The sequence below is a fragment of the Alosa pseudoharengus genome, unplaced genomic scaffold, assembly GCF_046254945.1.
Source record: "Alosa pseudoharengus isolate Yale_2024_CS ecotype anadromous, Long Island Sound unplaced genomic scaffold, YU_APseudo_1.1 YU_APseudo_1.1_scf_16, whole genome shotgun sequence".
NCBI lineage: Eukaryota > Metazoa > Chordata > Actinopteri > Clupeiformes > Clupeidae > Alosa > Alosa pseudoharengus.
Genome location: NW_027468630.1, coordinates 30,779,902 through 30,804,610, shown reverse-complemented (window position 1 = coordinate 30,804,610; position 24,709 = coordinate 30,779,902). Strand labels below are relative to the sequence as shown.

Here is a 24,709-nt window from a genome sequence, read left to right as displayed (position 1 = left end):
TAGAAAAACACAAAGTCTTCAGCCACTTTCTGTAAGTTATCTTTATTGATAGACAGACCATTAATCAACATCATCACCCCTTTCCAAACACAGATGCACACCTGTGCACATATTCTTCACCACAAAAACCCACTCAGATAATCTTGCTTGCAGATTGAAATAGCCATTTTGCCATTTTATTTCTCAGTTATTTTATTTATCAACATAGCCTAATCAATATCAGTATCCAACAATCACACTAAAGGCTATTTAAGAATGTTGAATCATAAAATCAATAGATACAAAATAGAATATGGAAGAAATTAAAATGTTTATTCTTCAAGCATCAGAGATGTTTAGTAACACCATAAACACCTTAAAACATGTGAACATTTGAACTGATGGAGGCATCATCTGATTAAAAGAGGTAGCCATAAATTCTGTTCAAGGTTTGGAAATGTGTCAGAAAATGTCATGCCCCAAATAGTACTTTTAAGTATAAGAAATACTTCAATACTTTTAGCCCATTTAAGTTTAAGTACACTATGCAGGATGAGTTTGCTTTCATGCCGGAGACAAAAGATTCTTGGTTTCTGTCAAATTTAAAACTCACTGTCCAACGACAGGAAGGTATGAGAGTATCACAGCTACAAAGGCAACTATAATTAAAACATCCAAGATGAACTGTTTTGTTGAGGAAGCTCTTTGTTTTTTGCCATGGCCTTTACTTTTGAACCAGTTCACAACTTCATCTAGAGTATACTCCTGAGGCTCATACCCCAGCTCTTTCTTGGACTTCTCCATTCGAAAATAATGGGTCACCCCAGTCTTATAGACTTCTGTGCGAGTAAGCAAAGGTTGAAAGTTGTAGATGGGGCCCACTAGGTGATGAACCATCTCAGTGAGGAATGCAAAGAAATATATTAGAGACACAGGCAAACGCACTTTAGGAAATGTGTACCCCAAACCTTCCACCAAAGGTCTAAAGAACTCAAAATTGTTTACAGGCTTGCCATCAGATATGAAGTAGGGCTGGCCGGCGGCACGGTATCCCTCCCCCTTTGTCAAGGCCTTGGCTGCCAATTCATGTGCTGACACCAGGTTATCAACATGGACAAATTCCACCAGACTACTAGGATCGCCATACACAAACCGGAAGATTCCACTCTCAATGTAGCCCACGATTCTTGGCAGATGTCTCTGCTCTCCGGGGCCATATATTCCAGCTGGGCGCAGGGCACAGGTTCTTATTACACCCAGGCCATTTGTTAGTGCAGTGCCATTGGCTTTGAGCACCTCCATCTCTGCAAGGGATTTCGTCCTAGAATAGTGATCAGGATGGAGATGGAGAGGCAGGTACGGAAGAGTTTCATCCCCTCCCTCGATAACTTGGCCACCAAAGACCACATTAAAGGTGCTAGTGTAGACTACTCTGGGAACACTGCACTCTATACAGGCGTTGAGGACATTCTCAGTGCCTTTCACATTCACCTGCTCAATCAGTTGTCGATTTAACTGTTCTCTCCCCGACATACCATAAGAGGCTATGTGAAACACACAATCTACTCCACAGACTACCTTCAGCACCTGGTTATAATCCCGAATGTCTCCCTGGTGGAACACCATGCCCTCTGGTAAGTCCTGGCCTGGGGGCTGCACATCGAACAGAACAACTTTGGCTCCATTATTGTAAAGTTTGCATGCAAGACTGTGAAAACAAAACAAAATGCCAGGGTTATAAGCATAACAGCTACACAAATCAATTTGTGTCTTACAGACAGGCTACACGTAACTGAAGCGTTTCGTTCGCCGAGCTTCCACTATAATCAATGAAATTGGCTGCACCTGCTGATGTGATAGTGGCGCATACACTCGGGGAAAAAATTCCGGTGTAGCTCAGCTGTTAGATGACTGACTGACTTAAAATTAGTGTTATTTACAGGCTACTGGATACGTTGTTACACGCTATTAATCATTCTGCCAATATGTAAAAAAACAGAACAATTCCTTTTGATGACTGTTAAAATCGCTACTTTGGCTCCCTCTTGTGGTTTTTGTTGACTATTAAAATGGACCATAATGAAAGGAGACGGTGAAGACCATCTCACCAGAGAATACTTTAACGATTACAATAAGGGACAAAAGGACAGAAGAAATAGCTGTATTTAGCTTCAGTAGACTACTTACCGAAAGCCAAAATATCCTCCTCCTCCAGTGATAAGGAATGTCTCAGTCTGTGTACTTTCCATAGTCTTTTGACAATAAAAGAACGAAATTCTTACAAATAGCCCATACTTTTCAGATAGTCTACTTATCTGCAGACATTAATAATGCATGAATTGTAAACGTACAACATTAATATCAATATAGTCTAGGCTACTGTGTCACATTGTTCTGCAAAATAACAATCCTAGCCTATAACATAGATCACTAAATCAAGACAGTGGCCTGAGATTTCGTAACAGCTTAGCCAAACTTCAAACTGAGTCAAAGTTATACAAAGGCTATGCAAAATGTAGGCAGCTGAACCTATGGATAGGAGGCATCAGTTTTGCAATAGCCTTACCCTATCGTCTCGACCTGTCAGTTAACAGCATTTTAACGCAATACGTTTTTGGCTAAATTCTGAAAATTTTTTTTTATAACCATGGCATAGATCCAATACTTGAAAGTAGTTAAAACACAAAAAAAGTCCACACGTAATATAAGCATACCTTCCAGGGGCATCACTTCCTTGACAGTAACTTTTTCGTGGGATGCCCCCTATCTGCGATAGCGGTAATGTAGGCCTATGTGCTCTTTTACGTCGCTTATTGGTCTGGAGGGAAAGTGAGATTGGGTAGCCTACGTGGGCGTATAAACCTTTTCTATTTCAACTATTACATGCTTAACTAGATGTACCGCAAAGCGGTACAAAATATGCTCACTATTCTCTCCGCAAAAATAAATCATTGTCAATTTGTCTCCATCCCTTACTCTTGCAACTTTTGTGTATGAAATGAGTGTGTACATGTGTGCGTTTGCTTTTGTGTTTAAAAATGTGTGCTTCTGTGTGTGTGTGTGGGGGGGGGGTTAATGGTGTGTGTGTGTGTGTCTGCTTGCCTGCATGTGTGTGTGTGTGTTCGCTTGCGAGTGGGTGTGTGGGGGTAATGTGTGTGTGTGTGTGTGTGTGTGTGTGTGTCTGTGTGTGTGTGTGTGTGTGTGTGTGTGTGTGTTTTGTGTTTATGTTTATGTGTGTGTGTGCCTGCTTGCCTGCATGTGTGTGTGATAGTGTGTGTGTGTGTGTTTATGTGTGTGTGTGTGCGTGCGTGTGCGCGTTTGTGTTTATGTGTGCTTGTGTGCGTGCCTGTGTGTGTGTATGCATGTGAGTCTGTGTGTGCGTACCTGTCTACTGTGTGTGTGTCTGTGTGTGTGCGTGTGTCTTTATGTGTATGTGTGTGTGTGTGTTTATGCATGTGTGTGTTTATGAGTGTGTGCATGTGAATGTGTGCATACCTGTGTGTGTGTGTGTGTATGTGTGTGTGTGTGTGTGTGTGTGTGTGTCTGTGCTTGTGTGTGTGTGTGTGTGTGTGTGTGTGTGTGTGTGTGTGTGTGCCTGTATGTGTGTGCATGTGTCTTTATATGTGTGTTTGTGTGTGTTCATGAGTGCTTGTGTGTGTGCATGCCTAGTGTACAGTCACTAAATGTACACATATATTAATTTATTGTACAGTCCCTCATGAAATGGAATTGCAATGGGGGTCCAGTCCGGCGGGAGGGCGATGGATCAAAATGAAAAACAAATGGTTCCGTGTCATCCTTGTGGGGCTACATGCCCACCAAGTTCCATACACCTTTCAGTGTCCCGGGAATCGTTGACATAAAATTACTGAAGGAAAAAAAAAACTAAATTCAAGAAGAAAAACAAACTAACTAAAACTAAATCTGACTAAACCTATATGACCGCCGCTTGGCTGCAATATGTATATAGGCTATTATTTGTTTGTGCTCTAGTGGGAAGAAAACATGATGTGCTCGTTGCGTGTAGACTTTTTCCAAGAGGCCTAATAATGCCTGCTGGCATGTTGAAGTGGCATGTGAGTCAGTAAGTAAAGTTCAGTTCCCTAATGTAGTTGTACTACAGTGAGGTTTAAGTCTGACAGTTACATCAAGTGCACAAACATATTGTCATAGGATGGTCAGTCTTGATTTATGTCTGACTCCGGTGAAAATATCATCATGTTCAGACCACTGCACTGCATTTTTTTTTTCATCAATTACCGAACACATCCTAAAAAAATAATTAAATAATATAGGCTAGGCTATAAAGCCATAATGTCTTAAAAGATAGGGAACTTTGAAAATAGTGCAAAGCAAAAGCACACATATATGAAGTAGGTCTTAGTTTTGATTTCCATGCATTAAGTTGCTTACAGTTTTTCTCAGTCGCTTTGGTGCTTTTCTCAGATCAGAATGAAAATTCTCATAACTATTAGTTCAACCTCCACAACATTTATTCATTTGTGCACATCATAGTAGCAATTTCTCCTTCCTCTGAACAAATTGCAAATGCTTTTGGACATGTATCAGTTGCTTTGTCATGTCAGTCAAAATTAACTATACTTATGATGCTGAATAGTTGTTCCCAATAAAACTAGTCTTAATTTCATTGCTTGAGTCATTACATACAAAATTGGTGAACTACTTTTCAAATTCTGTCACAATGCTGTAGAATTGCAAAGAGCATATACAGTAAAAATGTGAAACGTATACGTATTCAGTGTCTTGTACTCACTTACTCCCCTAACTACAACAATTTCTAACTTTACTGTATACTTTTCAAATGGCTGTACAAGTACTGTATAGTGCTGTTTTGAAAACTACACAGAGTTCTGACCTTTTTTTGCATTGGAAAACACTGAGAGAATAAACTGCCATAATGAAAACATGACAAAGCCATTTGACTATCTTGTTCATAAACGATGGTGTCAAGACTTCTCATTTTGATGACACTGGCAGTTTCATTGACATAAATACTTGCTTTTGAGGAATGGACTATCCATTTTGAGTAAGTGACCTGCTTTTGCAGGTTATCCACTAGGTTTTGCAGTTTGCACTAATTGTTTTGAGAAATGCACAAACTGCTGTGCAAATGTTAATAGTGATGTGAGAAAAGCACCAAAGCGACTGAGAAAAATTGTAAAACATTTTGAGATATTTAGCCTAATGGTTAGATAGATAGATAGATAGATACCGGTAGATAGATAGATAGATAGAGATACTTTATTCATCCAGATGTTGTTGCTATCTCAGATCTATGAAATGCAAAAAGCATTTCAAAGCAAAGCATAAGGATAAGGTTAGCATAAACATCAGCACAGCTCAGTGCCGGGTTGCATTGGGAATTGTGGCCAAATAGTTCAGTCTTTGTCTTTTTTTTGGGGGGGGGGGGGGGGGGGTACCGGTAGGCCTATGTGTGTGTGCCACTGTGGGAGTGTGCCCTTCTGTGGGAGTGTGTGTGTGTGTGTTTGGTTTGCCTGTCCACATATCAAATTCTCACCATCCCTTACCTGCAACCCTTCACTCAACTCTACCATCTACAGGCCGATGGGTGTACGGTCACTAAATGTGCACATACAAATTATTTTATTGTATGGCCCCCCATTAGTCCTTGAGCCAGAGGGGTTGGTTGGTACCATCTGAGGGGAATAAGTGTCATAGTGGCAAGGTATACCACCCTATTAGAAAATAAGTAATAGCATTGCATTGGTAGTAGCTTTTTGTGTGTCATCACCCCGTTTATGTCTATTATATGCTTTTGAGGGGATAAATTACAGGTGAATAGGCTAAAAATCTTAACTAATAGATATCCCCACAAAACTTCCACAGCTGATTGTTCCACATAGTTGTGCATCTGATCTGAATACTGAATACAAAGAATAGGGTTGGCATTTATTCTGCTCTTGTGAGGCAGAGTTGCAATTCTATACACTGTGTCTACCAGCTAAATAATTGGAAAACATTCAACACATCTGTGCCGCTGAGTGAGACCTAGCCTATACTTTGCAGTCTGCAATAGAAGAAGATGATGATCTAGGCTACTGTAGGCTATCAAATGCTTTAGGTAGGTCAATGAATAGTACAGCACAAGACTTTTTGTTGTTTAAGAATCAGCTTTATTGGCCAAGTTGTGTACAACAAAGAAATTTGACTCTGGTTAACCTTTGCTCTCAGTGTACATACAAAAAGAATTTAAGAGTAAAAAATAGACTAAAAGAAAATATCAAATTTTAAAAATAAAAGGAATTAAACTTATAATATAAAATAATATTAAATATAAGGCAGGGTTTTTAGTTCAAATAAAAACATAAATAACAATGAATATGTAGTGGGTCTTGGTTTCCCCCATGCTCTGAAGTCTACTGTCATCACCACCGTCTTCTGTAGGTTTAGCTTTAGGTGGCTCTGACTGCACCATTTGACCAGTGGTTCCACCTAAGTAAGAAGACAGAAGAAGGTGGTGTCGTCTGCAAACTTCAGGAGTTTCACAGAAGGGTCCCCCGAGATGCAGTCGTTGGTGTAGTAGAGGGAGAAGAGCAGCGGGCAGAGGACACCCTGGGGGGCGCCAGTACTGATGTGGGGGCAGCCGTGGCCTTGTGGGGGCAGCCGTGGCCTACTGGTTAGGGCTTCGGGCTTGTAACCAAAGGGTTGCCAGTGTTCGTTCCCCGACTAGTAGGAAAAATGTGGGTGGGGGAAGTGGTTGAGCACTGCTCTCCCATGCCCACATCCACGGCTGAAGTGCCCTTGAGCAAGGCACCTAACCCCTCACTGCTCCCCGAGCACCGCTGTAGCAGGCAGCTCACTGCTCCTGGTTAGTGTGTGCTTCAAGTCACTGTGTGTTCACTGTGTGCTGTTTGTGTTTCATTAAATCACGGATTGGGATAAATGCAGAGAACATTTTTTTCCCTCACAGGATCAAAAGAGTACGTATAGGCTACTGATGGACCTTGTTTAGGATAACGCTATCCAGTCTAACCTGCTGCTGCCTGTCTATCAGGAAGCTGATCCACTGATAGGTGGAGGCAGGCACTGTGAGCTGGGTGAGCTTCTGATAGAGGAGTTCTGGGATGATTGTGTTGAACGCCGAGCTGAAGTCCACAATCAGGCCCCTGGCGTATGTTCATGGGGAGTAGAAGTGGTGCAGGATGTAGTGCAGTCCCATCCTTGTAGTGCAGTCCATCCTTAGTTAACAAGATATTCAAATATCCAAGACAATCTGGAAATGGGGTGATGGTTATCCTAAACAGAGGGTCCACCACCATTCAATATGTGGAAGGAAAAATGCAGATTTCTACTGAGCTGGGGATTGACCCACTGGACAAAGATTAAGAAAAAATAATATAGGCCTGTACCCATAAGTAAAACAAATAAAAGTGACGTGTTGACGATATAATTAATAGTAAATAAAGTTTTAAGTCATCAGTAGGCCTACAGTACGTGATGTCTTTGCTGTCTTTAGCTGATAGCCTAAATCATGCAGTCTGCATCCGGTTCGTTTTATTCTCTGAATGCCAAAAAAGGTGCGAAGATATATCCTGGAAAATATAGTCTGTTAGTCATCTCTTTCTCCTCTGTCTCTTAACCTCTCTCTCTCTCACACACACACACACACACACACACACAAATTTCGATTTCAATCAGCGCGGTACGCAACTAGGGCGTGGAGGCGTGGCAAGCGGAAGGAAACTGGAGCCAGGATGAAGCTTGTTAGCCTTGAAACCACGACACATTTGCCAATATATCTATTCTCAAGTTACATCTTGAGTACACTATCTTCACAAGGCTTGGGGGAGAGGCAGCACATCCATTAATACATTCATTACTTGTTACCTTCCTCACCATACTCATTATCGTTACTGAAGACATCCGAATCCCAGGAATATGAATATGGCTGGAATTCCTCCCGAGGTTCGAGGTCTTCAAACAGATGAGGTACCGTAAGTAAACTAGCTAGCGATAGCTAGCTAGCTTGTTTACATGATTCGTTTTTAAGTGAGCTAATTATATTCATAACATTAAAGTTAAAGTCATCATGAAGACTTGATGCTGGCGTTACCTGTTCGTTGAATATGAAAGGCTAACTTGCCAGCTAACAATAAACGACGTTAGGTTGATAAGTTGAATTCTCTCAGCCTGACTAACTTCGATAATACTAGTCAGACCACGATTTTATGTGAGCACTGGGCAGCGAGCGTTGCATTTTTATTACACTCGGAAGCCAGCAGATCAGCATCCACAGTATTGTAGCTATACAATTTTTTGAAACAACGCTAACCTACGTTTCTGTCAGGAATGTAACGTTATTATGTTGAAAATGTTCAGCGTTGTTATCGGTTTTAGCTGACAACCTAACACGACCCATTTAGTGCTACGTCAATTAAGGTATAGTATGTCGGTGTAGGGTCACGGTTGCCAAAATTGTATGTCCAGGTTGATTCCTGAGTAATCTAGATAACGTTAGCTACCATTAACGTTAGGCCTACCTTTTGTCATGTGGATGTGGACATGGTAGAGTTAAATTGTACTAGGTAAAAGGACGTTAATTCTGTGTGGTTACTTAACCAAAAATGACAGTAGCATATAGTCTACTTTTTCCATCTGTAGACTATCAGTCATGTGATGATTACTCATGGCACGTTATGTGGCGAGTCAATGGTGTTGCGCCACTACACTTCAAGCAAGGCTTTAGAATTTCACAATAGTAATAAACGTGCGTGTTTGCATGTTTATGGGATGTGGTTTGGTGAACTCTACCATCAATAGTGCTTGACATTACACACATTTTTGAATTATTTTGAATTATACTGTCCAAGTACTCATATGTTGTTTCAAGGCAAACCCCATTCCCTGTACTTTAACAGGATGAAGCAAGAATTATCAGAGTCAAAGTCATTGCTGGTATTGGACTGGCCAAGAAGGACATTCTAGGTGCAAGGTGAGTGTCAAGTCAAGTAGCCAAAACTGTTTATCCAACTATAGACCCCTTCAACTGCATACAAACGTGGGCTTTTTAAAGGCATTTTCGGTGGCACAGAAAAACAACATTGAGCTAATAGCAACTTGGGGACAAACAAACAAGTCAACATTTTGTAGAGCATTACGCCGAAGTCCTAATCATTTTCATTTCAAAGTATCTGCACATTTCGACCAGAAACCCTTTAGAATCAGATTAAAAGGGTCTATATAGCTCTCCACCCCCCAATGTATGCATGTAACTGACCTTAAAAAGATTGCAGCATTTCTGTAGTGGGAAACTGATTCAGATTCAAGCTTGTCAGATGCTTAACAAAATTATTGGTGATAAACCAAAAACTAATTATTAATAACTATTTTAATGTCACCAAGACTCCCTAAAAGACCTTTGATAACAACAGATTTGAGCATAAAAGCAATGCTTACAATGGAATGGAACCATGAGAACAGAATTTTATTTTGTATCTTAAGTAAGTGAAAAAGATTTTCAAGCCAGCAGCTGGCTAAATCATAGTCCTTTTAGGCAAGTCCTTCGACTCGACGGCCATATTGCAACGCTTTTTGGGCACTCATCGGGCATCCGTTTCGGCAGAAATGCGCGTGCGCAAGGCTTCACGACACCAATCTTGCTCCAGCGGTGAGATCACAACACATGATTGGCACATGCCTTCACAACACACCACATTATTGGCTCAATGTATTCACAACACAGCACATGATTGGCTCAATGTATTCACATGCCAACGTTTTGCCACGGAAGGGGTGGGATATGTGTAGACAGCTGCCATATTGGCGTTACAAACTAACGCCATGCATTTCTATGGAGGATTTTTTGAGTGCTGTGTCTCCTCATTAGAAAGTCTCTGGCTAAATGGTGGTTTGCTGGACTTCCTTGAATTTCCTCTTGGGGATCAATAAAGTATCTATCTATCTATCTATCTATCTAACTATCTTCCAGGCTAGGGGATTTTACATTGACCTTACTGAGAAGAGCATGGTACAGTTCTAATCTGGGTGGAACAAAAACCTTAAATATCAGGTCACCCACATAATTACTGCTTTCATAATCGGTGTCACAATATTTTGGAAACATTTGATACTTCTCAAATATGTCAGGGCAAACTGCGGGAGTTTTTTGTTTTGTCAACATATGTTATTTAGGAAGTAGTGTAAGTGTCAAGTTGTGGTGTATGTTAAGGTGTATTGAAGTTTGCTCTGTTGTGTGTTGGTCTTGAGAATGTTGAATTGAAGTGGCCTAAAGTTGTGCATCTGTTGACCTTCACTTAATTGTAGCTATACCTGTAGCTGGAATGGCAGTAGCTAACAACCTGTCCCTTGGCCTTGGGTGGACAGTACAGTCCAGTGCACTAACACCTCAGTACTGTGTAATCTAGAAATCCATTTATGGTGCTCAGTGTGGTCTCGGTACTCTTGGCTAGATTATTAGCTAGGGTTGGGTACCTATCACATTTGAACCAACATCGGTACCGGTGCCGGTGCCTGAGGTTCGGTGTCGGTATTCAACGATACTTTTTTCGGTACCTTAGCCTTACCGAATCCTTAACACCTTGTTTGTAACAACTACAACATTTAATTAAAGTAGCAAAAAACTCAATTTTTACATTGAGAACGTTTTTAACACAATACAAACCCCTCTCCATTCCTAAAGTATGAACAGTGGATAGTAAACTTTTTTTTTTAAACAGACTCAATCAAACTCAAACTTAGAACAAATAAGTAGTCCATTAGGGTTATGTGATGATAAGGCTATTTTAGGCCATGTTCATGAAAAAGGCAATCCATTCACTTTTGTATGTATTTTATGCGATTTAATAGTAGGTTATTATCCCCTCCTTCCCAGTTCTATCTTTGTTTAAGTTACTTAGTTTCAGTCAGTCTCTAACAGGCGTGCGTAGTATGCTAGTTTAAATGAGTTTGGTCGTTCGGTTATTCTTTGGCAAATAAAACATTCCATGCCAACGTGAATTTGAATTTAGCTCGTTTTAAAGCAAAACATTGTCCCACCTTGAAACGCTATGCATAGCCTATCAAGTTATCTGTATGTGTAGGCTAACCAGCAAACTAGCCTACAAAATGAACGGATTCTGTCTTCAGTTCAACTTGTATTTAATAATGAAATTGTAGCATTACATCGGGGATGCAAAGACGCGTGTCTCACACAGTCGATGCGTGAGACTTCAGAGCCATTAGTGCCATTGACTTTGATGCTGGCTGCAGGTGTTCTGCTAATTACTGCTCCGTTTCAACCATCTCAGGTGTAATGTCACCAATTTTAGACTCTGATACTATCTTAGCTACATCCTGGATACTGTTCCTTAGCAAAATCCTGGATACCAGCCTAGCCACATCCTGGATGTACTTGAACTCGTAGGCAACGACAAAACAGACCAAATGTTTTACGTCCTTATTATTTACTTTCATTATTGACAAGGGGTTACAATCCCAAATATAGCCTGAAAACCCTTGGCAGTAAAATTATGGTGTAAGATAGGAACAAGACGTGCATCACACTTGGCGCAACGATGTGCCGGGTTAAGATAGGGATCCTAATGTTGATTTAGAATCTCGTGCCTACAATACCAGTCCGTAACAGAAAAAATTACCGATATCTCAATGAACCACCATGACATGATGATGATCTCATATCTCCAGAGCTGTTTGTAGGATCTTCATTGATGAACTGATTAGTTACTCAAGGTTATGGAGTCAAAGGTAAATGGAAATGCAGAGTTTGTAAATGGAATGTAGAGTTTGCATATCTCTGAAGCAGTTTGAAGGATCTTCATCAAACTTAGCACAGTTAATCCCCAAAATAGGCCATGGGCCAGAAGGGACTACTAATTAATGGTCAAGGTATAGATCAAGATCAAGATGTAGTAGACTTTAAGAAAATGTTCTGTTGGTTTTCCCTTATTATTACAGGCCAAAATATATCAGCTGTATACTTGGCTCACCTATACAATATAGGACTATGTATTGTGAATGGTATGGGGGAAGGGATGTAGTCAACTATTGTTAATGCGCATACAGCGGGTCTATAGCCTGACGAGCGAGACCCACATTAAGATGTAGGGTCTGGGGACTCACCGTTTGCAGTGCTCAGGCCGAGGGGCAGGATAATCGGTTGTCTTTCAAATTCCCTCTGCACGCAATAGGATAGTGCTACAACTCATGAGTCCCATACGTTTTCCCACCAGCGGAGCTAGTTGGCTAGTCAAAACTTTTGCCAACTTAAAAAAAGCTTAACTTGTGTCACGCTGTTCGCCAACAGCAACATCCATCATCTTTGTTTTCAAGTATTGCAACTATGCCATCAATCATTATATTAAGCCCACCTACCGGCCTTATCAAAGTTTAATTTTTCCAGCTCGCAAGCAAACGGAGGGTTGCTAGAGACTATCCTGGCATCAAATTACATTTGCTGCCGCTAGGGTGCGTCTAGATTTCTAGGCTAGCGGGTCTAGGCTTTTAAAGAATATATAGTGTAGGTGGTTGAATGACCTTTCCCTTAAAGGAAAATTCTGGTATTTAGCACTTTGAGTCCCTTTTCTGGTTTGTTTTGGATGAACTAGAGTGGTGGACACCGACATTTTGACGATTGGTCCTGTCTCGACTTTTCTGACTCGTTTTGAATCGCCTTTGACTACTCAGAGTGGCTGCCAACAGGCATACTGTAGGCTAGGCTACTCAAACATGTCCTAAAACAACCCTTAACGTTCATTTTCAAAACTGTGCAACTCACCGAGTGGTTAGTGGTGTTCCATTATTTTGGATATGCAGGACAGGTACTTTAGTGTGGTAGTGGGTAAAATACAGTGAATGTCAATGTAAATTTCAAGGTGTGTGTACAAAACATGTACATCTCTGTCGGAGTGCAATGTGCAAGGAGGGATTTCTCTACTATCGTAACATTTCGTTTTTTTGTTTTTGTATGAATGCATTTATCTGAATAAGGTTAGAAGAATAAAGCCAGTATAGCATTTTCATCTAGTGACTGTCAGAAACAAATAAAAAAAAAATGGTGCTGTTAAAAACCTTTTCCCTTGCAAATATTACAAGTGTGCATTCTATTTTGACCCAATTAGCTCTGCTCTTCAGCCTAAGGGAAAGGTGAAAAATTGTTTGGTTCATCACTGTTTTGGAATAACATCTTCTAAAGTATTTATCCTTTGACACTTAATGATGTGATGATGCAAGATGTGATTTAGATGTTATTAAAACCCTTTTTTCTATTGTATTTCATCCAGTGATCCATATACAAGGGTCTCACTCTATGATGCCATCAATGGTGAACTGACAAGTGTTCAGACCAAGACAATTAAAAAGGTCAGTTGGCTGTCATAACTTTGCAACTTGACATTAAGATGGCTGTTTACATAGCTGATAACTTTAGCAGAAAATAATAAATAAATGCAGCTATCTTTTTCTCTTTCCTCACCTATTAGACATTGGACCCAAAATGGAATGAAGAATTCTTTTTCAGGGTAAGTAAACTATCAGCCTAGGTTTGATGTGTATTGTGTTGTGATGTCATGGAAAAAGGCACTGAATGGAAACAATTTACCTTTCCTCAGTCTCTCAGCATGCTATCTCTAGTCTTAACCCCTAACTGGCCTCACTTAAGTCTTGTTTACCCTCTATGATCCCTTATGCTGTTCATTGTGTTTTTCTTGTTTGTATTAAGCATTGTCCATTTTAGAGCTTATAACACCACTTAAATGTATCCATCCACCATGCCTAGTAGTAATAGTAGTAGTGTGCTTCAAGACAACATCTTAAAGGCACACTATGCAGGTTTTTTAGCTTAATATGCAAGTTTTTTCGCTTAATTTACCTTCATTTAACCGCTTCAGAGTCATTGGAATGGTTCTATGACTTTTTTCGGGTTGAATGGTGGCCATCTCGCTTCCTCCTAGCGCCTGTGAGCGGAAAAACCACCCTTGCAACTGTGGGCCGGCGGGCCGACGGCCTCAGTGTCAGGAAGTATAACGAGTGTAACAAATTGCTTTACTGCATTCAAATACACATACACGCCAGGCACCGGCTAGAAAAAGGTAGCGATGGAGTTTCTCAGACATTCGTCATGACAAAGCCAGCGAAAAAGAAGCAAAAACCGAGAAAACAGTAAGGAAATTGCCAATACTGCATAGTTTACCTTTAATGCCTCTGTCTCTTATGAGCACCACTAGAGGGCTTCGTCTGAACAGTGCTTAGTTCGTTGTTTTGACCTGTGCTTTGGATGCTTACCACTTGTGAGCATATGGCTGTGTAAACATACTGGCTGGTTAAATATTAAAGTATATATGCCTTTGTGAAGGGGATTTCTTTCTTCTGTGGCTGACCCCATTACCAAACTCAGAGAGGTGTCAGCTGGCCACTGGTATAATCATAATGTAATGGTAGTGTATTTACACTAGTTTTACCAATATAAGCAAATTTAAGGAAAACATCCCTAAAGTCAGCGATTCTGACCTCTGTAGGCAATGCAAGTGTCCTATATCCCTGTAAAGGAATCATTACAGGGAGTTCCAAATGTCTTGGCAGTGTCATTCTTGTTATAAACACAAGTTAAACTGTGTTCTTTTTTTCTGACCTTCACCAGGAAGTATTTATGTAGTGTCACACACCCCATCAAATATTCACAGAGTGGTTCCACCTCAACTCGCTACCATGTTTATTTTACTTGAATAAAATGTAACCAAAGTAGCATACCTCATGAGAGTTGTCCACTTCCAAAGCTATCAGCTAATTTTTTCTAATTAAAAACAGGCAAAAGAAAGCTTCTACATATGCACATCTGGTCTAGGTCTGGTCTTTGCAGTCTTAGCTATTGCATGACACTACAGTAACCAAATGGAGGTTTCTGCTGCAAATGTGTATAATGTAGTGTCAGTGGCGGATCGGAGTATTTGTTAGCTTTCATTTGCGCCAATCGGTTTTCTATCGCTCATTTGCATGTGAGGGGCTGAGGAGGAACTGCCAAGCTAGGACAGCCACGGTGTATTGTGTAGGATTCCTTGTCAGGAATAAACGTATTTGTTGAAGTTAAACATATTTGTACTACATAGGAATACAGCTGAAGCATCCAATACAGGGTCAGAGGAATGTGTCACTAGAGGGCAAGCGGATGCACACACACACACACAATGGTCTGTGTGTGTGTGGCTTGTGTAAGGTTTAAAATAATAATTTATTTATTTATTATTATTAGATTATTTTGTTTTATTATTTCTTCACTGGATTGAGCTAAATCATATAACAAGAATACAACCAACATTGTTGTGTGGCAATAAAAAGTATCTCTCTCTCTCTCTCTCTCTCTCTCTCTCTCTCTCTCTCTCTCTCTCTCTCTCTCTCTATCTATCATTAGCATATTTGTTGCATACTTATCAGGTGTTTTCAATTACCCTGACAACCTTACCCTTTGATCCCAGATCTTTTGATCAGGAGAGCGTAGTGTTTTTTATTTTACACAATACAGCTGATGGAAATGTCCACACATTTTGTGTAGCCAAAAATGAATGAATGTGTATAAAAAAATGTCAATGACGTGGATGAAAAGCCAACCATGGCCTACATTGTCTCTGCACATGGTGTGTTAGCCTAGAATAAAATGACGGTAGCATCTACTGCAGGTCTATCTTTGTTCATGACTGTGCTTTGATTGCATGCTGCTGCACGCTGACATGAGTCACCAGCCATTTGTGGGTTATGAGAGCCCCCCAGAATGAAATCAGAAGCTGGGCACCAGCCTGAGTTTACGCATGAGGGGCACCTCTAGTGTTTTAAAAGGTGCTCTGAATCAGTGGTGTTAGCACTCTTGCTAAAACCTGATTATGACTTAACTCACAAACTCTGACCTTATTTACTGGCCAGACTGCTTGGGATACCTTTGACTGGTGCTAATGTTATCCTTGCATTTCAGTTGTTTATAGCAAGGCACCTTATAATTATGTTTGGTCTGAATCATGCTGTGTCCTCACCAGATCACCTTATTTGGCACTTTGTGTAGGAATTGTATTAGAATGAATCCTTACTACACTGTTTCATGACTGTCACAATCACATTTTTATACTGAATAATCAGTATAATAGCTTGCTACAATAAATCAGTCGATGCATGTTGATGTTGATAGCCTTTTCATTCTGTTTTTAGGTTCATCCCAGAAAACATCGACTACTTTTGGAAGTGTTTGATGAGAATCGTCTGGTGAGTGTTTTTTTCATGATACAAGTAGCCTCTGTCTCACCCACATCACCCTCATAATCTTGAACATCCATCACACACGAATCACATTAAAACACACAAAATACAGAATTATTTCTGAATAAATTGCACAAATATTTTAACCATAACCCAACCCATACTCAATCAACCAACCCATTCATCATTTCAGCACACATGCAAAACTCCAAAGTGATCCTTTACAGATTATAAGACTACATTAAGCTTGACATTGTTCTTTTTTTATTTATTTTTGTATACTTGTAGAGCTCTATATTGGTTTAAGTGAAAATTTAAATTTTCCCTCTACAATTTCAGTATGCTACTTTTCTTATATAATGACTCAAACTGAGTTCAAACAAAATACCTATTTGAAGCTGTTGGTATTGGAACTATACACAAGCTATATGCCCACCCCACTCTATAGAAATGTTTACAACATGAATTAGTAAGTTCACCTCCATGCAAGTATTGGAACTATACACAAGCTATATGCCCACCCTTGTGAAATGTTTGTACAACATAAGTAAGCTTACCACCGTGCAGGTGTTACTTTAAAAATATTTTTTAAGAAAAGTGTTTTTGCATACCTCGAATACTTCACCTTGAGACTGCCGCTGTGCCCAAGTGAATAAAGTTGAGAATTATTCATCTGGCTTTATTTGGACATTTCTTAATGGATTTACAGTAGCCTGTATTCACCTAACCATACTTTTTATCAGTTCTCATCTTTGCTTAAATGAGCCAACATAAAGATTACAAAAACTGGCGTTGCTACACTGTACAGCCACCTCATCCACAAACTTTAGTTTAATTTTAGATTTTTACTAGATGGAGTAAAATATTTTTTTATTAAAATATAAAATATTTTCCATTTTCTGGAATGGAAATATGTTCAATCATTTCATTTCAGTCTTGCATTATTCTCTTACTTTATGCAGTTGTCATATTATACACTGCTATATAAAATATGCTGTTTTGTGATTGAGTGTATAGAAGATTGTGTCCCATTGAGTATTTGGAAAGACCAATTCACTTTTCATTTCATTTCTATAAAATTGGATTTGGTAATCAAAGTCAACAAAAATTTTTGTTGTCTTTGGCCATGGAAGGAAAAAATCAAGACTGGAATCTAAGAGAAATAATAACAGCTGTATTATAGAGGGAGTCTACAACTGGCATTTTGTCTTTCTCAGGTTTCAAACATGTTGCATTCTAAGTGCCACTTTCGATAGCCTCACTGTATTTCACAGCATAGTAATACTCAGGGCTGCCGGCATCAATGTTGTAGCATAGGATTCAGTTGCACAGGGGTTATTCGGTTGCTTTTATACCCAGTAATCACATCACACTGTGCCACATAATCTGCCATGATTAATTTGATTCATTTAAAAAATGAAATGCTTTTTGGTGGACATGGAACAAATGCCTTTCCATTTAGGAACTGAACTGTATTGATTTGGTACTTGGTCATATAACATGCTTGGGTATCTTGGTAAACCATTCAGATTATTTTAACTGTCTCTGAAAGGGGTCACTAAATACCCTACCCTTTTATTAAATATTAAATAAAATATTCTCTTTAAAATTAGTTTTGTTTTTGGAGAAAAGTCCAGTCATGACTTGATATGTGCATGTTTGTCGGCCATTCTAAACAATTAGTTAAGTCTACCTTCCTTTGCACCTTGGTCCCCCAGAATAGCTTAGCTGAGAGCAGTTGTTTCTGATTGATGGCATGGAATGTTAATGACAGAGAAGCTGGCATCATAACCAGCATTTGATGCAACATAAGGTGTCAAATAACATGTGATGTAGCACTATCGTTGTGAGCATGGGATACCTGAAAGCTGGAAAATCACTTGTTGATTATAAATTAAATCTTTCTACTGCTACATATTCATTAGGACTGTTTTACTCTGTGTGACTGGGTGACTCATTCTCTATGGTTTACAGCTTTATCTGTGGCTAAATGTTGATGCTGATGTTAGCAGGTCCTACTGACTAATAATAGTGTCATACATTCTGCCAAAAAATCCTTGTTTCCCAGGTTTCTAAGTGTACATGTGATTTGAAAAATCAATCTGTTTGATATAGAATTATGCTGAAACTCTTTCTGTTTGATTTCCTGTAATTCTATCCCAGTGGGTAAAAATATGAGCAGGGGTGTCGCGCAGGAGAAACCGTAGAAGCGTAGCCGCTGTTGGAAGTGCCACTGAAGTCTTCCAAGTGAGCAAGTGCCAGACCGAGAGGCAGGAAAATAGTGTTCAGACAGGGAGGAACTGGTTTGCTGGATTTGTTCTTTCGAAACTGTTGAAAGTAGAATTTCCACACTCTGTGGTTTTGGTGTTGGAGTGGATTTTGTGGTGGGCTAGAAGAGTGTGTGTGTGTGTGTGTGTGTTTGTGTGCTCTCTTTTCAGTGGCTGCCTCAGTGCCGTGCTAGGTGGCTGAATATACCCCCTGCTCCTTAAAGAGGCAGACCACAGGGGACAGTGCACTTCTGAGGAGTCGGTGCTTTTCCTTCAGAGTACATCTGACCTCCCCTGGCCATTAGCCACCCAGCAGCCACGACAAGAATGTAGGTTGTCACAGGAGCTATTTTGACTATGTGTTGCCGCTAATGATTCTAATCACCGTGCTGGACCCATAGCAGTTGCTTTGCTTCTGCTTTTTTTTTTACACAAGCAGATTTTGCCATGTCTTCCTATCTACTCGTTCTCTGGGATTAGAGAGTCAGACGCATGGCTCGCCGGCTCCGCTTGCATTTTGCGTCGAGGAGGAGCAACACTGACCCTTTGTCAGACAGCTGTAGTGGTCATGGTGAGGAGAGCGGTCTGGGAGCTTCTCCCCGCAGTCCTTCTGAGAGTCTGGCGCACAGCTCGGTCCACATGAAGGTGACTCCAGGGCAGCTGGCCCTGGCTTTGCCTCCACTGTCACCGGAGTACGGTAATTTACAGCGCTACTCGTCCGTATTTATACCCAAGGTTAACAGCTCGACGAACAAGAAGAGCATTCTACAGATCTCCCTGCAGCCCAGCCGGTTGGGTGGAGAGTTGGAGGGGAGCGCAGGCGATGATGGGGAGAAGGCTGACTGCGAGGGTGGCGTGGGGAGCAGCTCAGACGGGGGGTCGTGTAGCAGTAGCACGATCAGCGACGCTGGCTACTGCAGTAGCAGCAGCATATTTGAACCTGATCTGCCTGAGAGGAAGGCGGTGACGGGCACTGGGGCACAAGCCAGTGAACGGAGTGCACTCCGGCGGAAGACCCGGGTGCCCCTGCGGCGTTGCTCCTCGCTGGTGATCTTCCCACGGAGCCCCTGTAACACGCCACCAGCCTCCCCCGTCAGCCCGGTAGCCCTGCCTGTGGTGCCCCCAGCACGAGGCTCCTACCAAACCTCTCACCAACTCCAGCTGTCTCCCAGCGACATCGCACAGGATGACCCGCAAGCGACCTCCAAAGGATCTGTCGCCACGGCACTCAGCGGCCTGCGGCTGTCCAAGAGCAGCTGTGCGTCAGCTGAGCTCAGAGACGCAAGGCCCATTGTACATTTCAGCATCCCTCAGCTGGAGAGGCCAGAAGAACGGAATGACTGCGGCAAGACGGAGGATAAATCCACACACATGGAGCGGACAGAGAGGCACTCTAGTGTACTTCTGCACTTTGCCAACCAGTGGGCAGCACCTTTGACAAAAGAGAATCCAATCGAGGCAATGGTGAATGTTGATTCAGGCAACACCCATTATGAGGCTTTGAAGCCCATTGATAAACCTGAGTCGGGGACCGTAAAACTTTATCGAAGTACTTCTGCTTGCTTGTTGCCAACATCCAAACTACCAGAGAAGACAAATAATGTGTGGGTAAATACTGGTGAAATAATTGAAGAAAAGGGATGGCATCATGCGTTTCAGCGGAGCATTTCTCTGGAAGTGCCCTTGGTACACAGAGGGATTTCATGCCATTTTTCCAAACCAGCGTACAGTAGCCTCAAGAATGGCTCTCCCCAGGTTCACATACATGTGTCCCGTGGACCAAGGGTAGGAAACACTGGATCCTCAATGGATATGAACTCTAATGAAAAAAGGGATCACTCTCAGACCAACGCTGGAGGAAACACATTAGTAAGCCTTTTTTCGTCTGTTATCATGTATTAAATTAGATTTGCACTGCCAGCATGTTGGTCATTATCCTTTGGAAGCAAATTTTATAAATAGACTTACTGCTGAAACAGCAGGTATTGTCTATTTCATGTTAAACTTTTAGGACCCCTATATCCATTTCGAAGAACGTGATGAGAGTCAGATTTCAAAATAGAGAAGCTACCAGCTGTTGACAGTGATCAGCATTGGGCCCGTCCATAGCACAGACAAAATACAATGCCAGATAAACTGAAATAGATGTGAAACTGGTCTTTAGGGTTTCCATACCTTGCTCTACTTTCTAGACTAGACATATCAATGTCTAAATAGCCCAATTAGCCAATTGGTTTAGATTACATAAAGGAGAGTTCTTGAAGGCTATGGCTTCCATTTTAAGTTGTATTAATTTGTTTTATTTGGTGTTGAAACATTATCAGTTCATTTTCCCCTTGTTCTTTTAGAACAGAAAGTCTGTAGTTCAATCCCTGAAACGATTATTAATAAAGGTATGCTTAAAGAATATTCAGAAACGTGTTGTTGAGTAAAAAAGGCCTTAGCTTGAGCAAAACACTGTGAGCCATATGATAATGCCATCTCCCTCTGTCACAACCTCTGCTTTGCGCATGTAACTGTGTTTACCATAAGACTCAACTCTGCAAGCAAGAGCTAAATTCAGTAACTGAGAAGGTTGTAGCAGCCAAGTCATGTAATTAACAAGCCCAATGTGGACAAACATTCAGAGGTATTCAGTTGCATTACAGTAATGTATCAAGGTTCTGGCGTTGATGCAAAAAGTTGAAAGAGCAAAGAAGAACACCAAATGAAGGTGATGTAGAAAGATACCCTCTACATCACTGACATTTTTAAATCCATTGCACTCGTTTCAACTCAATTGGATTTATTTTTTTATTATTCTGTTAACACTTTCAGTAATGGCTTTAAGTATTTACCAAACACTAATTATAACAGCTCAAGTTGGCAGGGGTGGGGGGGCTCCTCTGACTAAAAATAAAGCACCTCGAAAATATTCCCTCCGACTCCAGATAGTCTGGCCTGTTGCAGCACTGCTCAGAGCTGCGGATTGAAGTTCAACAACATGATACAAGCGCAGCGCTCAGCCATGCCAGTCATCTGCATGCCCGGGCAATCATGGGGGAGGGGGGAATGTTTGGGAGCCTTGGAGCCTTTTGCAGTAAAATGGTGGTGTGTTCCCCTTGCTGGTGGGTCCCCCAGCCTGGCCATGTTTGTAAAGCATCAGGTGTCAGGAACCATTCCCTTAGCCTCATGTCCCGTCCCCCCCCCTTTTTTTTTTGTTGTTTAACAGCTTGTCAAGAATGGCTTACAGCAGCAGTTAGCCCATGCCGTTTCCTTCGTTACCACTAAATTCTTGCCAGTGCGTCTCAGCTTCTACCACCTAATTGTACTATAGAAGATTCAACAACAACAAAAACACTTTACTTAAATCCAGCATCCATAAACCATTATAAACAATGTAAAGGCCTATATTGTTCATAATACATTACATGCTACTGACAAATCTATATAACAGCTGGACCCCAATATGGCCCTATAAAGAACAATTGGTGAATAAGCATGTTGAATACTGGGTTTTAAATAGTCATCAAGCAGACTGTTGCAATATCAATTGGTCTTCATTGTGTGCAATGCACCGTATAGAGATTTAGGAAAGCTCAATCACTTTGTCCCACTGTGTCTGCCTGCTTTCCACAGTAAGAGATGGTATTCAATATTCTTTTTGTTAGTGTTACCTTGTAGTGAAATGACCTACCTCACTCTATTCGATCAAGTAACTGCCATGGTATATTCTTGAGATGGCATGATGCCACTTTTTCATGTACAATACCAAAGCCACAAACTTGAGTATCTATCAATACCAATCCAATACCATTTTCCCTCTCTTGCTTTCAGTAGTACTGCAACCAATTCAGTCCAGTATTCACAATAAATAATGGCTTGGCCACAATAGTTAATTCCTGCAAAAGTGTCTTATTTCCATGTGGTACAGTGCGACAACCAAGATGCAAAATGTCCACAAATAACCACAAATAATAGGACCGTGAAGAAGATTGACAGGGAGCAAGTGGGAGAGAGAGCGATGCTATCTGATGCGATCTGGTGTAGGCCGAAGTGTTATCGCCGATTAACATTTTTTTCATGAACTCTGAGTGTGGCACCTTCTTTCTCTTTCATTGGATTTACACACCGGCAGCCAGCACCTCGTCTTGGTGTGCGTTACACCTATCCTCCATATGGATTTGGGAAATGACTTGGGTCCCCGTGGGCACTTGAACATGGTATGGACACCGTAGCCACTTGCCCCACAAACCCCTGTATTTACTGTACTACTGTAGGTCCTAGTGAAGAAGGCTTATTCAGCCTCCTTTCAACCCGTAAACCCTGCCAGTGGGGATATTGGGCAATCCGTGTATCAGTAATTTACAATAAAATACATAGTTTGCAATAACGTGTTAAGAACTTCTTGTGGTAATAACATAAGGGATATGGGCCACTGAGGTGTCCTGTTACTGTATATGGAATTAATTAACAAAGTGTGGGCTATGAACTCTGATATGATATTTATCTATGAACCATTTCTGCATCATTTTTTATCAAGATAATAGATCTTATGAGTTAAGAGGATTTCATGATTTTCTTGTTTATAAATGTAAAGCCAACATGCAGATAAATCATTCCATACTCTTGCGTAGTCTGTGTCCGGATGCAGGTTTTATGGACGTGGCCTAAAGTTAATCATGCCCATCTGCCAGCATATTTGACCCTTAGCTCCGATCATTTTTTTCCAATAGGTCATGTGATATTGGTATGTGTACATACCAAACACCAGAAATCTCCATCAAACCTTGTTGTGGATTTGAGTTTTAGGTCCATGTGTCTTGGTTGAATAGGCTGAACATGCTAAATATAGGCACACTGCTGCTTATCAAGGTTACACAAAAATACTTGGCCCAGGTTGTGGAGCACCCATATGCTCTCTTATGATGCCAACACAAGCATGGAGCGTCACTACAGATTTTAGAGGAAAGGGTTTCAAATGGCATGATTCCACATGCCTAAAACTTTGGGTGTGGCCTGTTTGGCAGCTGAGGGGTTAATCTAAACAAACTCTAATGCATATTCTTATTTGACTTCTAAATATGGCACTTGTGCATTATGGTTTATAGGGATGTTCATAACACGATCAGTTAAATGGTTAATAAAAAAAAAGATAAAAGTTTGAGAACAGAACGATATGAGAGACCATTCCCCCTCATTGCATACAAATCCTCTCGACTGGTGGAGAGCTAATCAGACACGTTTCCCGATGCTGGCCACTAGGCGTTATCTTTGCATACCGTTGACTTTAGTACCATCTGAGCCGGGATTCTCCTTAGCAAGTCTCACAGTCTGCTTACAAGACCAACTCCACGGCATGTTGACATGTTGCTATTTCTGAATAAGAAACAGTGAGTCCGTTGGAATATGCTATAGTCTTATTATGTTGAACATCACAACTCTCCATTTTCTTAAAACGTTGGCTGTTGATCATTAATTAGATTAAATATACCTGATACCGGAACTGCTTTTCGTTGCAGCACTCTAACGTGTTTACACATTAGAAGGTGCCAGTGCCTAGGCTGTTAACAAATTAGTTAACTAGTTAATTGTTAACTATATTTTCCATGATAACACAGAATATAGGCTGTCGGAGCTGCTGTTTATGTGCATCTGTTTTGTTCATCGCACAAAAGTCTGGCAACTTCTTGCTTATCACTTCAAATTTCTAAACTTTCTGGTGAGGTCACTTATCTGTTCTAAATAGGCCTACATTTTCTTATCGGTTAACGGTTAATTAAGTGTGCTTGCAAAGCCGCACACTAATTGTTCTTCTTAAGTTTTATTATTCTTCCCGTCTCCCTAATTTTTGGCCAGCTCCTGCGCCTAGGCCTTTTGAGACAGACACCGCAGTGGTCGTTCCATACGTATTAATATGAATAGGTGTTTCTGTAAACCTAGGGACAATAAACAGCTATCTCTGTTACAAAAACGAGCTGGTAATCGCTCATTGAAGAGGGAACTATGATAAAAAGATTGTTTTCCTCAAAGCATCGAGTTGACGAAAGAACAAGCAGGAAATGTCACGTTAATGTTAAATACATCTGAACGCTAGGCAACGTTGTATTACATTTCATTAAATACGGTGGAATTAGTGTGAGCTTCACAAGTAAGGAAGGTGCAAATATTATGTAATTTATCATGGGGAAATTATTGGAAATGTTATTTCTTGTTTATTCTAATTGCAAACCACACACATCCATTCA

General features: G+C 40.8%; 2 protein-coding genes across 8 annotated transcripts in view; one reads left to right on the top strand and one right to left on the bottom strand.

Annotated features, from left to right (window-relative positions):
• Positions 1 to 23: 23 nt before the first annotated feature.
• On the bottom strand, positions 24 to 2,712 carry sdr42e1 (short chain dehydrogenase/reductase family 42E, member 1). Of its 2 annotated transcripts, none has more exons than XM_076288212.1 (3): positions 2,694 to 2,712; positions 2,167 to 2,231; positions 24 to 1,687 (listed from the first exon to the last, which is right to left on the bottom strand). In XM_076288212.1, exons 2-3 carry the CDS (start codon positions 2,226 to 2,228, stop codon positions 589 to 591), a joined length of 1,161 nt encoding a protein of 386 aa, XP_076144327.1. In that variant the 5' UTR covers positions 2,229 to 2,231; positions 2,694 to 2,712; the 3' UTR covers positions 24 to 588. The 2 variants fall into 2 exon arrangements, with proteins under 2 accessions (XP_076144327.1, XP_076144328.1); XM_076288213.1 differs by lacking the exon at positions 2,694 to 2,712 and adding an exon at positions 2,546 to 2,663.
• Positions 2,713 to 7,672: 4,960 nt separating this feature from the next.
• nedd4a (NEDD4 E3 ubiquitin protein ligase a) overlaps positions 7,673 to 24,709 on the top strand; it is a 33,804-nt gene continuing 16,767 nt past the window's right edge. For 2 of the 6 annotated variants that reach the window (XM_076287704.1, XM_076287701.1), the window contains exons 1-2: positions 16,236 to 18,811; positions 18,922 to 20,351. In XM_076287704.1, the coding sequence (XP_076143819.1) occupies positions 18,975 to 20,351 (1,377 nt within the window). In that variant the 5' untranslated portion in view covers positions 16,236 to 18,811; positions 18,922 to 18,974. The other 4 variants (XM_076287707.1, XM_076287705.1, XM_076287706.1 and 1 more) reach the window with 4 other exon arrangements.

Bases quoted from the DNA above. Each gene is read 5' to 3' on its own strand.
- sdr42e1 (XM_076288212.1), bottom strand. From the start codon at position 2,228: ATGGAAAGTACACAGACTGAGACATTCCTTATCACTGGAGGAGGAGGA. The intron at 1,688-2,166 runs GTAAGTAGTCTA...TTGTTTTCACAG, and splicing joins GGAGGATATTTTGGCTTTCG to TCTTGCATGCAAACTTTACA.